The sequence below is a fragment of the Phoca vitulina genome, unplaced genomic scaffold (assembly GCF_004348235.1).
Source record: "Phoca vitulina isolate PV1807 unplaced genomic scaffold, GSC_HSeal_1.0 scaffold6, whole genome shotgun sequence".
Lineage (NCBI taxonomy): Eukaryota > Metazoa > Chordata > Mammalia > Carnivora > Phocidae > Phoca > Phoca vitulina.
The window spans coordinates 14,962,776-14,982,801 of NW_022589709.1; the positions used below are offsets into that span (position 1 = coordinate 14,962,776).

At 37.7% G+C, this 20,026-nt stretch overlaps 1 protein-coding gene across 2 annotated transcripts in view; it reads left to right on the forward strand.

The window, feature by feature from the left end:
* The first annotated feature begins 4,790 nt into the window (after positions 1-4,790).
* RANBP17 (RAN binding protein 17) overlaps positions 4,791-20,026 on the forward strand; it is a 322,877-nt gene continuing 307,641 nt past the window's right edge. For both annotated transcript variants that reach the window (XM_032403702.1, XM_032403703.1), the window contains exons 1-3: positions 4,791-4,962; positions 13,092-13,238; positions 16,759-16,849. In XM_032403702.1, coding sequence (XP_032259593.1) covers positions 4,945-4,962; positions 13,092-13,238; positions 16,759-16,849 — 256 coding nt within the window. In that variant the 5' untranslated portion in view covers positions 4,791-4,944. The remainder of the gene's footprint in view (positions 4,963-13,091; positions 13,239-16,758; positions 16,850-20,026) is intronic.

Here is a 20,026-nt window from a genome sequence, read left to right on the forward strand (position 1 = left end):
TAGGTTATTTTCTTAGAATCACTTTCTTGAAGTTGGGTGAAGATGATAAACATTTTCAAGATTCTTGATATATATTGCAAATTGCTTTTCAGAATGGGTATACTACTTTATCCAATAGCATTACATGTCAGTGACATTTTACATGATGCTGCTTAGGGATAACTTTAAGGATACATAGTTAACATAACATTACTATCTTCCGAGGTAATCAATGCTTTAAACTATTTATTATTATGTGGAAGAACTAATAAGCAAGTAATATAAGGCAATATACAAAATAAAAAATATTACTTAGTTTTAATTTGTCAAAATAATAGCATTATTAATACATAGCAGTATACGTTTGTTATTGCCAGTATGTTAAAAGTATAAAATCATTTAAAGAAAAAGTGTGTATAGTTTTTAGTATATGTGTAATAATAAAGATTGTGAGATAACTCATATTTAATCACCAGAGGAGAAGAAATTTTTTTTTGTTACTCTGGTTTCACACTGGATATTTAAATGGAGTTTAAGGTTAATGACTTGATAAAATAAAATCATAGTTGAAATCAACCAATATGAAAGAAATATACACAAATATACATATTTTATGCAGCTGTTGTTTTTGGAGGGGTTTTACATAACTGAATTTTTTAGATGCATTTTTCTCCTGTTTCTCTCACCTGCCTGCCTTCTGCTGGATTCCTAAAACTTACTGAGGTATTAATTAATCTTATTAAGTGTATTCAATAAAATTACATTTTGTAGAATAAATTAACGGAGGTGTGTACTAATGTTTCCTATTTTTGTTTATATGTGCTACTAAAGTAAATGACTGGCCATAGGTTTTATATTTTATGTATTGATAAAGTAAGAATTTTACTTGGAGGGGCGCCTGGGTGGCTCAGTTAGTTAAGCATCTGCCTTTGGCTCAGGTCATGATCCCAGGGTCCTGAGATGGAGCCCTGCATAAGGCTCCCTGCTCAGTGGGGAGTCTGCTTCTCCTTCTCCCTCTGCCATCCCCCCAACTTGTGCTCTCTGGCTCTCTCTATTTCTCTGTCAAATAAATAAATAAAATCTTTAAAAAAAACGAATTTTAGTTGGATATTTTGTTGTTGTTAGTTAGTTGGATATTTTGAAGTTTCAGTCCCACAGTTCAGGCCCACATAAGTCCTGTTATGGAAACAAGAAAAAACAAATCAAAACTCAAAGATGTTAGGTGAATTTCTTAAGGTTCCAGAATTACAAATGTTAATTGAATTTCCTGAAAAGATACAAAGATCAAAGATCCATTTGTCTTTTTTAGAAGGCTAGCTGCCATAGAAGATACTTTTGTAATTCCTAAGAGCTCTAAATGTCCCTCTTTCAATTGAGTTTTGTGATAGAAATGAATTATTTGACATCCTGGAGCATCTTTTGTGCTATTTTTTAAAACATTTTTTAAAAAAGATTTTATTTATTTGAGAGAGAGAGTGTGCAAAAGAGAGCATGAGTGGGGGCAGGGAGAGGGAGAATTGGACTCCCTGTTGAGCAGGGGGCCTGATGCGGGGCTCCATCCCAGGACCCCAGGATCATGACTGAGCCAAAGGCAGACGCTTAACTGACTGAGCCACCCAGGTGCCCCAGGTGTGCTACTTTTAATAGCTGCAGTGACACAATTCTATCTTAAATTTTATTAATTGACAAAAAAGATACAGAGTTGTATGCATATTTTGTTAGAAAATCATGGAAGGGAGAGTTCATTATAAACTGAAATCTTAAGTGGTCACTCAAATTTAAAGGGAAAAAATAATTGGCTTTTCATTTTCTGAGTTACCTTGCAAATCCACAGAATAGTCAGCTGCTGTTCTTATCACAATCTTATATTTGTGCCAAGGATATTCTGCTATGGGGCAAAAAAAAGCCAAATGATCAAATCTCAAGAAATTGTTCCTCCCGTAATAGCTTAAAATTTGAGGTAATGGAAATGCCACTTTAAAACAATAGCTTTAAAATGTGGACTGGGATTCAGAAGTTAGACAAAGGCAATAAGCAGTTAAAATAATGGGGTATTGTATGGCAGATGCAATAGGGAGGTCAGAAATCAACACTGGTGCTAGGGATGTAGGAGTCACAAATGAGACTGGATATCAAAAGTCTTAAAGCATGGAAATAGAAGTTAGAATATAGGAATCAAAAACTCTGGGATACAGGAGTCATGAATGGCAGAATGAGGGCATTGAACATTTTCAAGTTTAGGAGCTGGGTTATGGGGACGAGGATTCATGGGCTATGGATGAGCTATAAAAATCAAGGGTGAAGAATAGAAGATGCAAACAGTCTCATCATAATGGAGTAGTTTATGTTGAATTAGACCTCCCACTTAAATCAATTATAAAAATAGGACAAACATGTGCACACGCACACACACACATATATGTATACATTTATATAAACACACACATATATACATTTAACAAATATGTTAATATATTACATATATAACAAATATAAATAAATTTGATACTTTAATGTGTATTAACAATGACACACACACACACATACACACATATATAACAACTGCTTGAAGGCACTAGGGAACAACCAGTAAAGACAAGAAGACTTGATTGGCTTCAACCCTTGAGAGCATGAAAGCACTAAGGGCAAGGTCCACATTCAGGTCAGTTCCCACCCTGGGCATTTTGAATTAGCACGGGTAACAGAGCTAAATAGACAGTAGCAATCTCAGTAGGCTAGGAGCAGAGATGGGAGTTTAGGAACAAAAGCAGCTGGGATTTGAAGGATACAATTCTAGAGAGGAGAAAATTACAGAGATGTGAGCCCCAAAATCTGTATATAAATTCCCTTTAAATCATCAGTAAATTCTTAAGATGCACATGCACAGGAAGAGACTTTAAGAAACTCAGCAGAACAGCAGCGCCTAAAGAGTTGAACAGAGATTTTAGCAGCTTCACAGTACTGGGGAAATGGGGATTAGAGTTCAAGCCCCACAAGGTGGAGGGGTCTTAGGCAAATATTCAGGCTTTCAAGCTCTAGTAAGATCTGGTAAGAACCATGACCTAGAAATAAGGGCAAAACTGAAATAAACTTGAATTTAAAAGCCTAAAACCAAGTCTCAATCAGATTAAGATGATTCACTTGTATTCTATCTGCCTACTACAATAAGAAAACTTAATCCTCTTTGGAGAAAGCTGATATCATCCACAGTCTCTACAATTTTTCTACCACACTGTCTGACATTCAATAAGAGATTATAAGGCATGCTTAAAAAACAAGACCAAATGCCAAAACCCAGGAGGACCCATAGGTGATTCAGATATTGGAATTATCTGATAGGGGCTTTAAACAATATGATTAAAATGTTCAAGAAAATAGAGGGAAGATAAACAATTCCACCAGAGCCTTAGAACCTGTTTAAAGAATGGAAGGGGAAGACTCAAACGAAAATTCTGGACCTGAAAATATTATAACTAAAATTAAGATTCCAATAGAGGGGTTGTGTAGCAGCTCAGACACAGCAGACCAGAGTTTCTACTGAATGGGTGACAGGTCAGTAAAAAAATATGCAGATTAAAACACAATGAGAAAAAAAAAAAGACAAAAAAATACAGAAAAGAGTGTAAGAAACATACGGAGTACTCAAAAAAGTCTAACATACATGTAACTGGAGTTCCAAAAGGATAAGAGACAGAGAGGAACAGAAGCAATATTTAAGGAAATACAGAGAATTTTCAAACACTGATAAAAATATCAGATTTCATATTTAAGAAGCCTTACGAATCCCAAGCAGGATAACACACACACACACACACACACACACACAGAGTTACATCACACTCAAACTGCTAAAGACAAAAAAGAAAGAAAAAATTTAAAGCAGCCAGAGGTGGGAGATGCATTACCTTTAAAGAAGCCATAATCAGACAGATGGCTAACTTCTCAACAGAAACAATGGTAACCAGAAATCAAGGAAAAAGACGTTTTTTTTTTAATGCTGAGAACATATTTTTTAAAAGACAAAATGGAATTCTATACCTAGCAAAACTATCCTTTAAAAATATAGGTGAAATAAAGATGTATTCATGTTAACAAAGGCTGAATTTGTCACTAGTAAACTTGAACTATAAGCAGTATTAAAGTAATTTTTCACACTAAAGTGCAATGCCCCCAACTGGAAGGGTCAATCTTCAAGAAGAAACGAAAAGCACCAGAAAGGAGTGACTTTGACCTACTTTTGTTCAAATAGATTCTCATTCCAATGGAATCATTTGGTGTAAAACACAAATTCATATTCAATGAAATATAGGCGAGAAGTAGTAAGAGGTGAGCTAGAATTTTACAAAACACCATGTAGACACTGTCATTTTAATTTTAACCCAAATAAAGTTAAAAAGAAAATGGAAGTTGGACTCTGGGAGTCAGGGGTCAAGGACAGCAGTTGGCATGAAGGAGTCCAAGGTTATGGCTGATTGTGCACAGCAAGTGGGTGTTCAGGGGACAAGAACAATTGTGGAGATGGGGGCATCAGAAGCCATGGGCAATAGTTGTGCTGTAAGGCTTCAGGATCAACAGAGTTTGTGGGAGATGTAAGAGCCAGGGGTCATGGCTGACAGTTGGGTTGTGGTGGTTGGGTCAAAGGAAAGATGTCAGAGGTTACGACCCACCTGAGGTAGCATCAGCGGTTCAAACCTCCGTGCTGGGGGCGGTTGAGATTCCTTGCTCCCTAGGCCCCGCCCCCTCAGGCCCTCCCCCCGCGCGCCGTCTCCGTCGCCCCGCCCCATCCCGTCAGGCCCCGCCCCGTCCAGCGCTTCAAACGCAGAGGCCGCGCGGCGGAGGCGACGAACGTGCGGAGCAAGCCAGCGGCGCAGGGACCCCGCGGGCGTCTGGGGCTTCAGCGGTGCCCGCCTCCGCTCCCTCCCCTCGGGCACTCGGGGCGGCCGGCCGGCGCCGCCTCCCGGGAAGATGGCGCTGCACTTCCAGGTCAGTGCGCTGTGCACCGCGGGTCCCCGCTCCGCCGCCCCTGGAACCCGGCGGGACGCTGAGGTCTGGAGACTGAGGGCTGAGGACGGCGGCGGAGGCCGCCGGGCCTCGGACCGGCGCCTCGGAGCCCCAGCCCCCGCCCCCGCCCCGGCCGGAGACTCGGGCACTGGCCTGGGCTGCCCACCCCGGGCCCGGGCCCGGGCCCGAGGAGGGGATGGCCCGTGCCCGGGGGTGGCGGGTGGAGGGGCAGGGGCCAGGTTCGGAGCTCGCTCCTCCGGGGAGGTGCGGATGCTGAGGATCCGCTGCGCGGTAGCCCGCACTTCTTGCGCGGGGCACGGCGCGAAGGGCTGCTTTGGCGGCGCCCAGGCAGGTGGGAGCCTGGCCGGGCCGGACCAGCCTTCCCGCCGCGTCGCTGGCCGCAGCTCCATCGCCAGCCTCCACACAGTTGGGATGCAGTTCGAGAGGGGGCCAGGGCCCCCGGAAGGAACGGCGGCAGCGGTTGGATTTTTAATTGGCTACATCGGGCGGGGGCTGTATCTGTAGGGAGTTGCGGAGTGCTTAGCAGCAACCTTATTGGAGGAGGAAACCGGGGCAGCGTGCCCGAGGAACGCGGAGATAAGGATGGGACCCGTGCTTGAGGAGGAAGGCTCATGTATTCTCGGGCTGCACTGGCATGTGCATCCAGTTATTCATTCAACAAACATTTATAGAGCTCCCACTGTGTCTCAAGCACTATGCACAGTTCTGGGTTAAAGGATTACATCATCTTACCATCCCTGCCTTCACAGAATTCACAGATAATTACAGTACATGTAAAAATGATATGGTAGAATTAAACACAGGATATCATGGGAACATTGAAGACGGGCAGTCAACCGTGTGTGTGTGTCTTGAGAAGGAATGAGGCAGAGCTTTTCTGCTTCTCAGAGGAGATGTTTTGAGTTTCTTTGAGCTTCCGTTCGTCCAGTTATGAATTGAGTTCCTACTTTGCTAGGCACGGAAGACAGCTTTAGCAAAACTATGATTTCTACTCTCATGGAACTTGCAGTCTAGTGGGTCTTGAAAGAATTGTAGGAGCCAGCCAGGTGAAGAGGAGGGGAAGAGTATAGAGGCAAAAGGACCATGTGAATGATGGTGAAGAATTGTGGAAGGACGTGGCACACTGCAGGAAGTTTGGTCTGGCTGGACCATAAGGTTCATATAAAATAGAATAGAGAAGGGGAGGCTGTGGATAGCAGGAATGACCTTGGAGGGTAGTCAGTTTCATAATGTGGTGACTGTGTCTATGTGTCAAGTTCTTCTTGTAGTCTTCTTCGGACTGCCTGTGGTCATACTGACTCATTTCTTATTTATTGATTCTTCCAAAGGATCTTTTCTTTCCAACCATCCACTCTCCTGTCAGGTGATTGACAGCTCCACGATTTATAGACCAGGAAATAGTGAGCCCCACACATTACCTTTTGACTCCTTGCCATTTCTGAGGGTGTCCAGGTCAAAATAATGTTATTTATTTCCACTGTGGTAAACATGCCCCCTGGGAAATTTTCACAGGAAGAAACTTACAGGGAGGACTTTGGGGTTGTAAATAGGTAATCAAGTGTTCATAGTTCAGGTATAAATCTTGAAAGTAAAGACTGTAGTGGAAGTTTGGAAGTTTTCAGCCTTAGAAAGATGATGCATAATAGTAAATTCCTCAGTCCTGGAAGACTTCTTCATACTTAGGTAGCGGGTTGGAAAAATTAGCTGCTGATGCCAAAACTACCTGTATTGGTTCATAGCAGCTCAAAAGTGTAGTTGGACAAATAAAATATCAAACAGTTTTGAGAGCCAGAAAAAAAGCTCTGAAACTTTTCAGTTTGAAGTATTTCTAGCATATGAGACCATATTCTCCAGTTAACTCAAGGAACATTTATTAATAATGATGACCGGTACTTAGCATTTTGAATTTTCACATGCTTATTGTAGATTTTGAGCCCCACAACTAATTTGAGAGGTGTGCATATATGTATATACATACATTTTATTCTTGAAGACACTGAATCTTAGAACAGTTGTGACTTGCCGAAGGCTGTAGAGTTAGAGTAGGCCTAATAATTCATAATTCCATATTCTTTCATATCAATATCTTACTGTCCCCCTACTCACCAGGGTAGCTCATCAAAAATTATGCCATTAGGGTGATGAGTAAAGATGTGGACTTGTGTAAGGTGGGTTAGAGCACTTCTCCACAATCTTTTTCACATTATGGCGTACATAAAAAATGGTGATTGTCTTGTTCATTGACATAAACTGCTCACAGCCAAAAGCCTGGCTGCCTGGAGGGCTGGAGGATCAATATGCCAGGCATACCATCAAGGTACATGCATTCTGGTTAGGAAGCTGTGAGTGAGTTAGAATACTTTGTCCCAAAGGAAGCAATGGATCTGGATTATCATTTGAGAGGAGACAGTCCAGACTGGGGGGAGGAAGGCAGAGTGAGGAAAGATAGAGTTAGGAATAGGTAAGATAAAAGAATTTTAGATAGAACATAGGGATTGAGATGAGAATCAAGAGATAATGCCAGGAAAAATTTGGAGTACTCATTTGGTTCATCTTTTTACTCTCAGAATTGTTCCAGAACCAGGGACTATGGCTATGTTTCTTCATACCCAGCCAGGCTACCCGATTGATCTAGATATGATTGTGCACTGTTATATTTGAACATGATGGTAACATAATGGGAAAGAGGTTTGGGAAAGATCATGGCAGTATGGACTTGAATGGGAGAAACTATAGATAGAAGACCAATGTAGTGTTTTATATTTATCGCGAACTGAAGGGATTATTTACAATTTATTGTGGATCTGCTGTGTGCCAGGCACTGGGTTAAGCTTTCTGTTTTCTACCTTACTCTTCATGGTTATTGTGGAAGGTGGATATTACTACCTGCAGTTTCAAAAGTGAAGTTTAGAAAGGTTAAATAATTTGCTTGGGGTCAATAAGTGGTAGATTCTAGAGCTTCTACTCATTCCCAAAGAAGCTGCTGAAGAAATCCCGGCACTGGAGGCCACAGTTAGAAAATACTGTTCTATTGCTCTATTGTCTATGACTATCATGTAGAGGTGTTGAGTCTGAGTCTCGAGTTAAAAAGAATTGTTAGGATTTTATGACAAATTAGGTATATACCAGGAATTAGCTAAACTGTGAGGTTTAAGGCATAGTTCACAAGACTGCCCTCACTTCTGACACCAACTGCATATTTGGGGGTTTCCTAGAACGCTCAGATTTGATAGCTTATCAAAAGGACTCAGTGAATTCACCGAAAGCTGTCATATGCATGCAGTTTATTCCTGGGAAAGTACACAGATTAAAATTGATTAAAAGAAGAGATGCAAAGGGCAGAGTCTGGGAGAGTTCCAAAACAAAGCTTTTGCTCTCCTTAGGACATGGTACTCTCCCAGCCTATATGTATGACAGAATGCATTGAGTATTGGAAACTAGGGAACTTTTTACTGGGGCTTCATTACATAGTCATGATTGACTATTGATTGCCCTCGTGATTGATCTCAGTCTTTAGGCTGGCTAATACTAATGTGATCCAAAGCCCCTACCCTAAAACACACACTTGGTCTTTCTGGTGTGGCCAGCCCCCAACTTAAGACTACGGAGTGTGTATCCCCCAGCTCCCAGCCCCTAAACAAAAACAGGCCGGTCAGGTATGATATAGGTTAACCTTCCAGAATCTGAGGTTTGTAAAGGCCAGACTTTTCTTTGGGCAATGCCAAACTCTTTAACTATATAGGAGGGGCTAAGGAGAAGGAAGAGACAAAGCTGACATCAAAATTATAAATCTAGATCCTGGTCTAGACCTTTGAAACCACTGAAAACAAAGAGCCACTTGAAGTGGAAATCTGTTCAGTTCAGTTTCTGACATTTTTGGCTTGTTTTTAGCATCTTTCTGAATTTCCAAGAGGAAGAAATTGGTAGGTATAAAGATGGTGAGCAGACAGGGTTGAAAGTATGGAGTAGGACATCATCTGCTTATCTCCCTGCAGATTGAAGTAAAGAAATCAGGGTGGTAAGGAGACAACATGTTCTTGAGGTCTGTAGACTTGTATTTATTTGGCTCAAAATTGACCATTTATTCCACACTTGATCTTAAGCAACTTATATATATATATATATATTTGATCTCTCAGCCTCAGTGTTTTTTTTTGTTTTGTTTTGTTTTTTGTCTTAAGATGGGTGTACTACAAATATGTACTTTGCAGGAGTCTACTTTTCAGGATTGGTTGAAAAATAAAAGATGGAAATACTTTTGTAAACTATGAAGCTCTAAAAACAAATACTATCTTAATTCAATGTAGAAGGAGGAGTTTCAAGAGACCCAGGAATAAACCTTCAGGTATGCTCAGGAAAAGGTAGTGAAGGGAAGAAGAAACAAAGATTTGCGGGGAAATTAGGAACTTCAAGATGAAAGTGTTTTCTATTAATGATAATCAAGAATCTTAATTCCAGATGGCAGGAAAGATATAGAGAAGTAATTGAAAAGAGTTTTAAATTCAATTGGGGTGGGATTTTTGTGGCTCATCGATTTATTTTTTTATTATTAGGGGCCATTTTTTCCCTAGAACAAAAGCCATCATTCTATTTTTTTTTTTTTAGGTTAATATTGAGGTATAACTGACAATAAACTGCACATATTTAAATTGTGCTGTTTTGACATATGTTTACACCTGTGAAACCATCACTAAAATCAAGATAATGAGCATATCCATCACCCCCCGAAGTTTCCTTTTGTTCCTTTGTAAACCCCCATTGCCATCCCCCCATCCTGTTCTGCTCTCCTCCCTCCCTGGCCAAAACCTGTGATCTGCTTTCTTTTCCTTTAATACCTTCCAATATATACGCTTTTTGTCTGTTTTTTTTTTGTTTTGTTTTACTTAGCATCTACCCATTGATAGGTACATGTGTGAGAATCACTGTACAGAAAGAAGTCACATCACTTAGGGGTTAATTGTATGTCACGTGCGAAGACTAGAAATGAGTTCAGAATAACTTGGAAGATCTTTAAGGCAGAATTATGTCATTGTCTCATGCTGTGGAAGTTGGATGCTGTCTGTTCATATTTAATAGTTATTCTTTGGGGGTTAGGTGATGTCCAATTCTACTTGTTTTACCTATTAATTATTTTTATGGGCTTCTAATATTGATATTAAGCCTTGCAGGAGCTTTAATAACTCAAGCCTGATTTGTCAGCAAATAGAGAAGGGATCCATTTCTCTAAGGCATTCTAATGTTAACCATATGCGTAGACATCAGTGCGTAAAACTAAGATGCAAATTTATCAATTCATTGTGAAAAATAAAGTCTTTCTTTATAGATTCTCTGGAAAGTCCAATGCTAATCAGAAGATTGCTTGGTCAGTCAGCATTCACCACATTGTGAATTTAAGTGTTTTAAATGTTTAGATAATGACTTTCCACCAGAGTAAGGATCTTTGTGGGTGTATCCTTTTCTCCAAAAAGATTTGATATGCCTGGCATGTGTTTCATTATTATCATCACAGTGAAAGAATGACTTGATTCCCCCCGCCCTTTTTTCAGTCTTTCTTAAGAAAAAGTTCAAATCCTTCCCTTTTTATCTTGCACTGCCTTTCAGTTAATACTTTGAAATACCTTTGGAAAGAAAAAGGTAATTTGTAATATTGTTGACTTAAACCAATACTATTTGAATTCACTCCAGATTTGTTCTTTGTTGAGGTTCTTTAAATCAGTATAGCAAAACAGACAAAATAATCTCCAGAACTTTTCTGGAATCTTTCCAAATAGGTTTACTTAAGTACCACTGAATTGATTAATATTTGTATTAGTTTCCTAGTACTATTGTAACAAATTACCACAAACTGGGTGGGTTAAAGCAACAGAAAATTATTGTCTTACAGTTATGAAGGCCAGAAGTCTGAAACTAATATGTCACTAGTATTGGTTCCTTCTGGACTCCTTGAGGGAGAAACTGCCCCATGCCTTTCTCCTACTTTCTGATGGCTGCTGGTAAATCTTTGGTGTACTTTGGCATGTGGATTCATCATTGTAGTCTTTACCTCCTTCATATGACCTCCTTTGTGTATCTCTGTGTCTCTGCATCTCACATGTACTTCTCCTTTCTTTTATGAGTCATTAGACTTAGGGCCCACCCTAAATCCAGGATGGTGTCATTAAGATCCTTAATTTAAGGATTTGCAATTACCTTTATTTCCAAATAAGGACACATTCAAAGGTACCAGGGTTAGGAATTGGGCATATATTTTAGGGGGATACAGTTCCACCCATTACAATGTTATTAAGTCATAATAATAATAAACAACTAACCTTCATAGGGTATACTCTGTGCCAGAAGTTACGTGACCCTTACTCATTTAATTCTCCAAACAAACCAAAAGATAGGTTTGAGTCTTACTTTTTTGCTGCCTTTTGCTTTTAAACAGTTAGGTCTTGTCACTATTTCTGGCCCAATTCTTTTTGAATTCAAAATCTACTTCTTCAGAGACTCTTAGGCCTCGATGAATGCTTGACAGCAGGATCAGTTTATCATTAAATCATTCTGGGTATTACCAGTTCTAAAATTCAGCCCTTCAAGTTTATTAGATGAAGGAAAAGACTTCTAAGGTTGATCATGAGTCAGGAGAGGGGGGAAAAAGGTAGCTCTTTCTATTTTTGTATTTCTTACCCTTGGAGAAAATATGGAAATTCATATGTATTCATGAACCATAAATTTTCTATGCATTTTAATATTATGAGCATTATGGAGCAGTACTCTGAGGGCTTGTTGGGCCAGTCTAGGTGGGGGAAATGTTGAAAAGGTGGCGCACTTGAGGTCCTTTATCTTAATTTATTCATTTGAAACCTTCTCTTTATCTTTCATTCTAGCAGAAATTTCCCAAGTCTGAGATTTTGGGCTGTGACCTGGTTAGAAAATGGAAAATGCCATAAAGGAGCTAAGAAGGAAAGAGAAGTGAGAAGAATAAAGGAGCTAGAGGAGGTCTCATTTCAGTGTTTTGTGTGCATTCATGTTAGGCAAAGATATATGTTTTTGAGAGAATGTTTGGACTAGTGTAGTTCTAAGGCTGCCACATAAAAATTCAGGCCAGAAAGGATAAAAAATGGCATTTCTTTAGGAATATCCCATTACCTTCATATGACTACCTGATATTGAAATCTGTGCCATTTTTTTTTTTTTTTTGTCCTCCAAAGAATTCTCTCTAATTCAAGTTCAAAGTGAAGTAGTTTGTTTTAGTCAGGGGCCTTTAACAAAAACTGTGTTAAGCTAACAAGAATGCTGATCTCATTTTTTTTTTCCAGATCTTATCCATGTTTTATATCTTCAGATGAAATTATATTTATAAACAGAATAAATTATTCTTTGTGCTTATAAAATAGGAGCCTACAACATGATAACCAGTTATTACACTGCTAGAAATAACATGGGGTTAGGTCATAGTTCCTGAAAATCATGACAGAGTTTGCCTGCAGCACTATGAGTCATTAGTTCAGAAACCCCAAATCAGTGTATATTTATAATTATCTTTGCTTTTTTATGGATGGAACCATTGAAATTCTGATAATTTGAGAAATAATGTAATTGACATAGTGTCTGCATCTTGCTCATGATAATTCCCCCCACCTATCTCTTCAGCTTCGTTTGGCATCTCCTCCTTGCTGTCTACCAGGGACATTGACCTTTTAATACCTCAAAATGATTACGCTCTGTTCTGGGCCCTGGTAAACACTACTTCTCTGCCTGGACTCCTGTCTAGTCTTTTTTCATCTGGCTCACCCTTTTAGGATAAATGTTACTACTTCAGGCAAGCCTTTTAAACTCCTTGGATTAAGCAAGTCCTTCTCTTTCTATACTCTTACTTTTCCACTACAGTACTGTCAATTTATAAATAAATAACTTGGCGATAGGAGATAGGCCTTTTTTGTTCACCACTGTGACCCCTAGTAAGTAGTGGTAGCTCAGTAAGTATTTATTGAATTGATGAATTCAGGCATGATATTTGCATCCCTCGATTCCTGTATTTATTATGTATACCTTATTTTTGTCTTTCACTCAAGTAAAATGTTAATTTTTTTTTTTTTCTTCCCAAGAGCTTGGCTGAATTGGAAGTGTTATGTACTCATCTCTACATAGGGACTGATCTTACACAAAGAATAGAGGCTGAGAAAGCACTCCTGGAACTTATTGACAGCCCAGAATGTCTCAGCAAGTGTCAACTTTTATTAGAACAAGGAACAGTAAGTATTTGATAACAGCGATTAACCATGAAAGATCAGTAGATACATGTCAGTGTTAATGAACTTGTGTAGGTTAGCAATGATAATTGATAGATATTACGCATGTCTTTTTGTTATAGTTTACTTCACTGTCAAAGAGATTAATCATAGAAAGAATTGGAAAATCTGGAGAGCAAACTTCAGAAGAGAGCCCAAGAGGTAGAAATAGGCGTGAATTGAAATAGTTTCTTCATTCGTCTTGACCCCTTTTGATATCTCATATCAGTGGTGGGCAAAGGTTGTATTTTTAGAAAGTTGACTAAGAGCTTTTTTTTAAAAAAAAATTTCAGGTAAGAGAGGCAGGTTGTAATTAACTCTAAAACATGAAGGAATGGTTCACAGGAATGCTGATTACCTCTTGCCTGCCTCCCTTCTAGAGATACTTAGCCATTCACTCAGTAGTCATGTAGCAAATACTTAAATGTAAAACCAGGTATAGTACTACCTACTTGCTTTATGTACATGCATTAAAATAACTCATAGTTCAGTTGAAGAGGCATAAATGTGTAAAAAATAGCTGTAAAATGATAGGGTATTGCTACAGTAGGAGACTGTAGGGGCTAGAGCAGAGGTCAACAAACTTTTTTTGTAAAGGGCCAGATTGTAAAGATTTTAGACTTTGCGGGCCAAGAGGCTAAATCAAGGATATTTTGTAAGTACATCTCTAAGAAGAGAGAAAACAGATTTCCATAAAGTTTTGTTGATGAAACTTAAAAGTATAATAATTGAGTACAGTTTTTTTGTAATACAGATCTAATAGTCAAAAGAATGAAACTGTTCTTTTGGAGATAACATTTGACTTAATTGGGGTTCAAAGTTAATATTTCTGTCATCCATGTTGATTGTAAATGTTCATGTGTTAATACTCATCTGTAATGAGATTTTTTATATTTTATCTTTGAAAATGTCTTTTCACATAGATAGATATTGCCAAATGTTGATATCAATCCATAAGATATGATTTTAATTAAGCATATTCATCACTTAGAAGGCATTTATAGAATTCTGTTGAAACTTCTCTTGATGTTTGCCTTTCAGAATGTCATTACATTGCAGATTAATCACATCCAATTGAAGGTTAGGTGGAAGCTCCTCAGTTACTCAGTTAAATGGATTTTAAAATATGGAAATTTCCTTTGCACTTGTATCAGGGTCTGAAAAATGCTGCTGGAAGTGTAGTTTGAGCTCAGAAAATATACTCAGGGATAGAGATCTTCCTATTTGTTTTAACTTTTGATAGTGTGGAAAGTGTATAAAGCAGCTTACTACTAGTTGTGATCGAAAAAATGTTAGTTATTATTGAAATGACTTTACTGAATTATAAGTTTTGTAATGTAAGTACTAAGCACTCGTTTGCCTTTTAGGCAATTTTGTAACTTTAGGTTGAATTCATTAAATTACATTATCAAGTCTGCAGCAAAAGCTAATTTTAAAAGCCTTTTAGCATGCAACAATAGTGGTTCTTCTCAGAAAAATTTCAGTCTCAGCCCCGAGCTAAAAAAAATTGTGATAAAACTTTACTACTGCTAAGCTTTGAACTATGGTGTGGTGGGGCAAGTCAGGACTTTCAGCTTATATTTCTGACACAAATTCACAGAACTGAAGATAAGTTCACAAAAGTGAATTGAAGTCTACTATTAACACCACTGATTCATTAACACATAGTAGACTCAAATAATTTACTACAGAGTATCTACTGATGAAGAACATAATGAATAACCATAGGTTTGAGACTCTTACATTTTTATAAGCTTTGTAAATTTGTACAGCTAAGCCCTTTTCTGTTCCATATATTTTTACCACCACTTGTGACACATCTTAGCAGATACTGCTTCAGGTTGTACACAATTAGTGTTTTCTCAACTTCTTTGAAAATATTTCTGGCCATAAAGTTCCACATAGACTCTTCATAGAGGTCTTTAGTCACTTCAGACTTAGCATTGACTTCTGGAATAAATGGATAATATAATATTGGTAACAGAATAGGCAGAATTAGCACATCTGTCAGCTCGTTAGGAACTAAAGAGAACCTCCAAATCATTTGCCTTGTTTGAAATTGACTTTTGATGTTGCTCCCATGTCTTCAGCTGTTTGAGCATTGTTCTCATTGAAAGGCTAGTAGTTTGAGGTTTATCTTCTCTGCATATATAATTTCGCTACTACAATAAAGTGATGGTGATTTTAATTAATTCTCCATTGGTAAATGACTTTCCTTGCTTGGCTAACAAACAAGTCTCTTCAGAACTTTGGTCTTAGTCCCATTTTATTTTTGTGAGGAAATTCCACTGAGATGAGATACTCTTCTAATTTTCTACTTTTTCTGACTGTTGATTTCCTGTGAGTTAGGAACATTGTCATGAATACTTAGTCTGATATTGTCAACATATATTATAGTCTTTTAGGACAGCTGTAGTGCCATTGCATAAAGAGCACATTGCTCTGCTATCTAATTCAATAACAATAATTCAAACTCAACTGTGCCTTAAAAGTTAGATACTTGAAATCTGCTTTTATCTTGTTTTGACATGATGGTTATGCACTGGTAATAATCAAAGGTACATGTCATGGCAATACCCATGGCACTCTAGGTGCTGTGGAATTATAACTATATTATTGCAGTATATAATGCATTCAGCAGCAGGAGGCAATGAGTGCCACATACAGTCTGTCTCAACTATTCAACTCTGCTGTCATAGCATGAAAGCAGCCATCGACAATATGATCATGGCTATGTTTTGTGTTTGTTTATGGACACTGAAATTTGGATTTCATATATTTTTCACATATCACAAAATATTATTTTTATTTTTCCCCTGACTGTTTAAAATAGTAAAAACCATTCATACCCCACGGACCTTGCAAAAACAGATAGGATTTGATCCACGGGCCTTAGTTTGCTGACATCTAGTCAAGAGAAAAAAAAGAAAGAAGGACTATTTTTACAAGAAATTACTGGAGGTATAGTGGATAACTGGACCAAATTTTGATGAATTGAGTATACTATTAAGTTAAGACAATTTGTGGCCAAAGAGGATACAATACAGTAAGACATGGATCTGAAGGAGTGGGGAGGTCAAGGTGGGAAAGGCATTCAGAGGGGCTAAAAGACAAGCTATTGTCATCAGACGATAGTGAAGAGTGGAACCAGGTGAATTGGAAGAGATAATCAGAGGCCAGAACATACAGGACTGTGTAGACATGGTAAGAGTATTTTATTTGAACTTGCTCAAAATAATTTTTTTCTCTCGATTATTTGCTGCTGTGTGAAAAAGTGACCTACACCTTCCTCAATGACTGAACCCTTATGAGAAATTGTATACATATATGTGTATATTTGTATATATACTTTATTCATTGTAAATCTGCCAGCTTGGAAAACCAGAAAAATTTCCATTATTGCTTAGGAAAAGTTCCTGTCAGTGTTTTGATGATTCTAATTTCATTTGTGATAATAATAAATAAAATTTATTATTCTTTACAGACATCCTATGCTCAGCTCCTTGCAGCAACATGTCTTTCAAAACTTGTTAGCCGAGTCAGTCCTTTGCCAGTTGAACAGAGGGTAGATATCAGTAAGTGGTTTATTATGCTTTTTTTTATAAAATTGCACTTTATTTTTTATTGAAGTATAGTTGACACACAATGTTACATTATTTAACATTGTATTTCAAAATAATTTTTTCCTTTTAAATATGTTAAACTGTTAACAGGGATACAAGTTATTTAAAATTCTGTTATTTTTTGAAGATGAGTTGTCAGGTCTCCTTTACCCATCTAGTGATGAACAATGATGTGTTGTACAACAATGTATAATCAAAAAAGCATTTGTTTAGTTTAATAATAAATAATAACTAGCATTTTATTATGTGTACTGTTGGTAAGATTTGTACTATCTCATTTTATCCACCACATTTATGAAGTGGGTGCTCTTATTATCCTCATTTTATAAACGAGGAAATTAGATTTGATAGGCTCTGTAGTGTGCCCAAGATCACACAGCTCAGAAGTAGAGCGGTGATTCAAATCCAAACAATCTGTGTGGATTTTATGCTCTTAGCCATTGTCTTAACTTCATTTGCAACTGAACGATAGGGAAGAAGTCAACTCTCCATTTATTTCTCAGGATGCTATACAAAATCATTTGGGATGCATGTAAAATCAAAAGCAGTTTCCTACTTATTAGGAAGATAATGTGTATATGGAAGAATAATATTTGGAACTTCGTGTAGTTGGAAAACTGATTCTATGAAGTAGCAGTATATTTTTCAGAAATAATGTATTTTAAGATTTGTGTGTGTGTGTGTATCTGTGTATGTATGTGTTTGCTTTTCATATGGACAGAAGTCTAATAATTGAGCTATGGGATTTTTTTTTCAGTTATCTTTGTTCATAGTAGAAATGAACTGTTGATTCATATATGCTCTCCAGCCTCAAGGTTCACATTATTTGTATTTGTGTATCAGAAGAATTAAAATGTGTATGTATGATGGATTTTAAGCCTGATTTTTGAATGATCAAATCACACAATGACATGTCATTTGCCTCATATATTTGACTAATACTTTTCTTTAAGGACCCAGAATCATAGACTGCAGAAAGCCTAGAGGAGGATTTATCCATGTGTTCATGGACTTGTGTGCTTAAGGAAGCAAAACAAATTTACAGTTTTAAAAATTAGAGTCCAAACATTATAAAACTAACACATACAACGTCGTGATTTTATTTGACTTATGTATATACACACACACACACACTTTAAATAGATTTTATTTTTTTAGAGCAGTTTTAAAATTGAGCAGAAAGTAGAGTTTTCATACCCTCTGTCCCCCACACATGTATAGCCTCTTCCATTATTAGTGTCCTGCACCAGAGGTACATTAGATATAATTGATGAACCTACATTGACACATGATCATTACCCAAAGTCCATAGTTTATATTAGGGTTCGCTCTTGGTATTATGCATTCTGTGGGTTGCATAAATGTATAAGGACATATATCCCCCATTATAATAGTCTACAGAATAGTTTCACTGCCCCCAAAAATCCTGTGTGCCACCTATTCATCCCTCCCTCCCTTCTAACCTCTGACAACCATTGATCTTTTTACTGTTTGCATAGTTTTGCCTTTTCCAGAATGTCATGTGGTTGGACTCATATAATGTGTAGCCTTTTCAGATTGGCTTCTTTTACTTAGTAATATGCATTTAACCTTCTCCCATGTCTTTTCATGGCTTGGTAGCTCGTTTCTTTTTAGCACTAAATGATATGCTATTGTCTGGATGTACTGCAATTTATTCGTTCACCTACTTGATTTCTTCCACGTTTTGGCAATTATGAATAAAGCTTAAAGCAGATTTTTGTGTGGACATAAGTTCAACTCGTTTGGGTAAATACTAAGGAGAGTGATTGCTAGATTGTATGGTAAGAGTGTGTTTAATTCTGTAAAGAATCATCACGCTGTCTTCCAGAGTGGCTGTACCATTTTGCATTCCCATCTGCAATGAATGAGAGTTCCTGTTGCTCCACGTTCTTGCTAACATTTGGTATTTTCAATGTTTTGAATTTGGGCTGTTCTAGTAGGTGTGTATCTTACTGTTTTAATTTGCAGTTCCCTGATGACATATGATTGAACATCTTTTCATTCGTTTATTTACCATCTGTATATTTTCTTTGATGATGTGTCTAAGTCTTTTGCCCATTTTTAAATCAGGTTGTTTTCTTATGGTTGAGTTTTAAGTTTTTGTATATTTTAGATAGCAGTCCTTTATCAGATTAGTCTTTTGCAAAGATTTTTCTTCCAGTCTGTGGCTTGTCTTCTCATTCTCTTGATGTTTCTCCCAGAGCAAAAGTTTTACATTTTAACTGAGTCCAAATTATCACTGTTTTTTTCATGGAGTGTGCCTTTGTTGTTGTGTGCAAAAAGTCATTGCAAACCCAAGATGATCTAGGTTTTTTTCCTGTGTTGTCTTCTAGGAGTTTTTATAGTTTTGTGCTTTACATTTAGGACTGTGATCCATTTCGAGTTGATTTTTGTGAAGAGTGTAAGGTCTGTCTAGATTCGTTTATTTGCATGTGGGTGTCCAGTTGTTCTGGCACCATTTGTTGAAAAGACTGTCTTCATTCTTTTTTGCCTTTGTCCCTTTGTCAAAGATTAGTTGACTGTATTCATGTGTGTCTTTTTCTGGGCTCTCCGCTCTGTTCCATTGAGCTATTTGTTCTTTCACCAGTACCGCACTGTCTTGAGTGCTGTAGCTTTATAATAAATCTTGAAGCTGGGTAGTATCAGACCTCCAGCTTTGTTCTTCTCCTTCAGTATTGTGGTGGGTATTCTAGGTCATTTGCCTCTCTATGTAAACTTTAGAATCAGCTTGTAAATGTTTACAAAATAACTTACTGGGATTTTGATTTGGATTGTGTTGAATCTACAGATCAGGTTGGGAAGAACCGACAGCTTGACAATGTTGAGCCGTCTTACCCATGAACATGGAATCTCTCTCCATTTATTTAGTTCTTCTGTGGTTTCATCCATCAGCTTTAGGTTTTTTGTAACATTCTTTTTCAAGTTGAGAAAGTTCCCCTCGGTTCCTAGTCTGCTGAGAGTTTTTATTATAAATGGCCATTGGATTTTGTTAAATGCTTTTTCTGCATCTAATAATATGATCATGTGATTTTTCTTCTTTCCTCTCTTAATAACATTAATTGATTTTCAAATGTTGAACTAGACTTGCATAACCTGGGAGAAATCCCA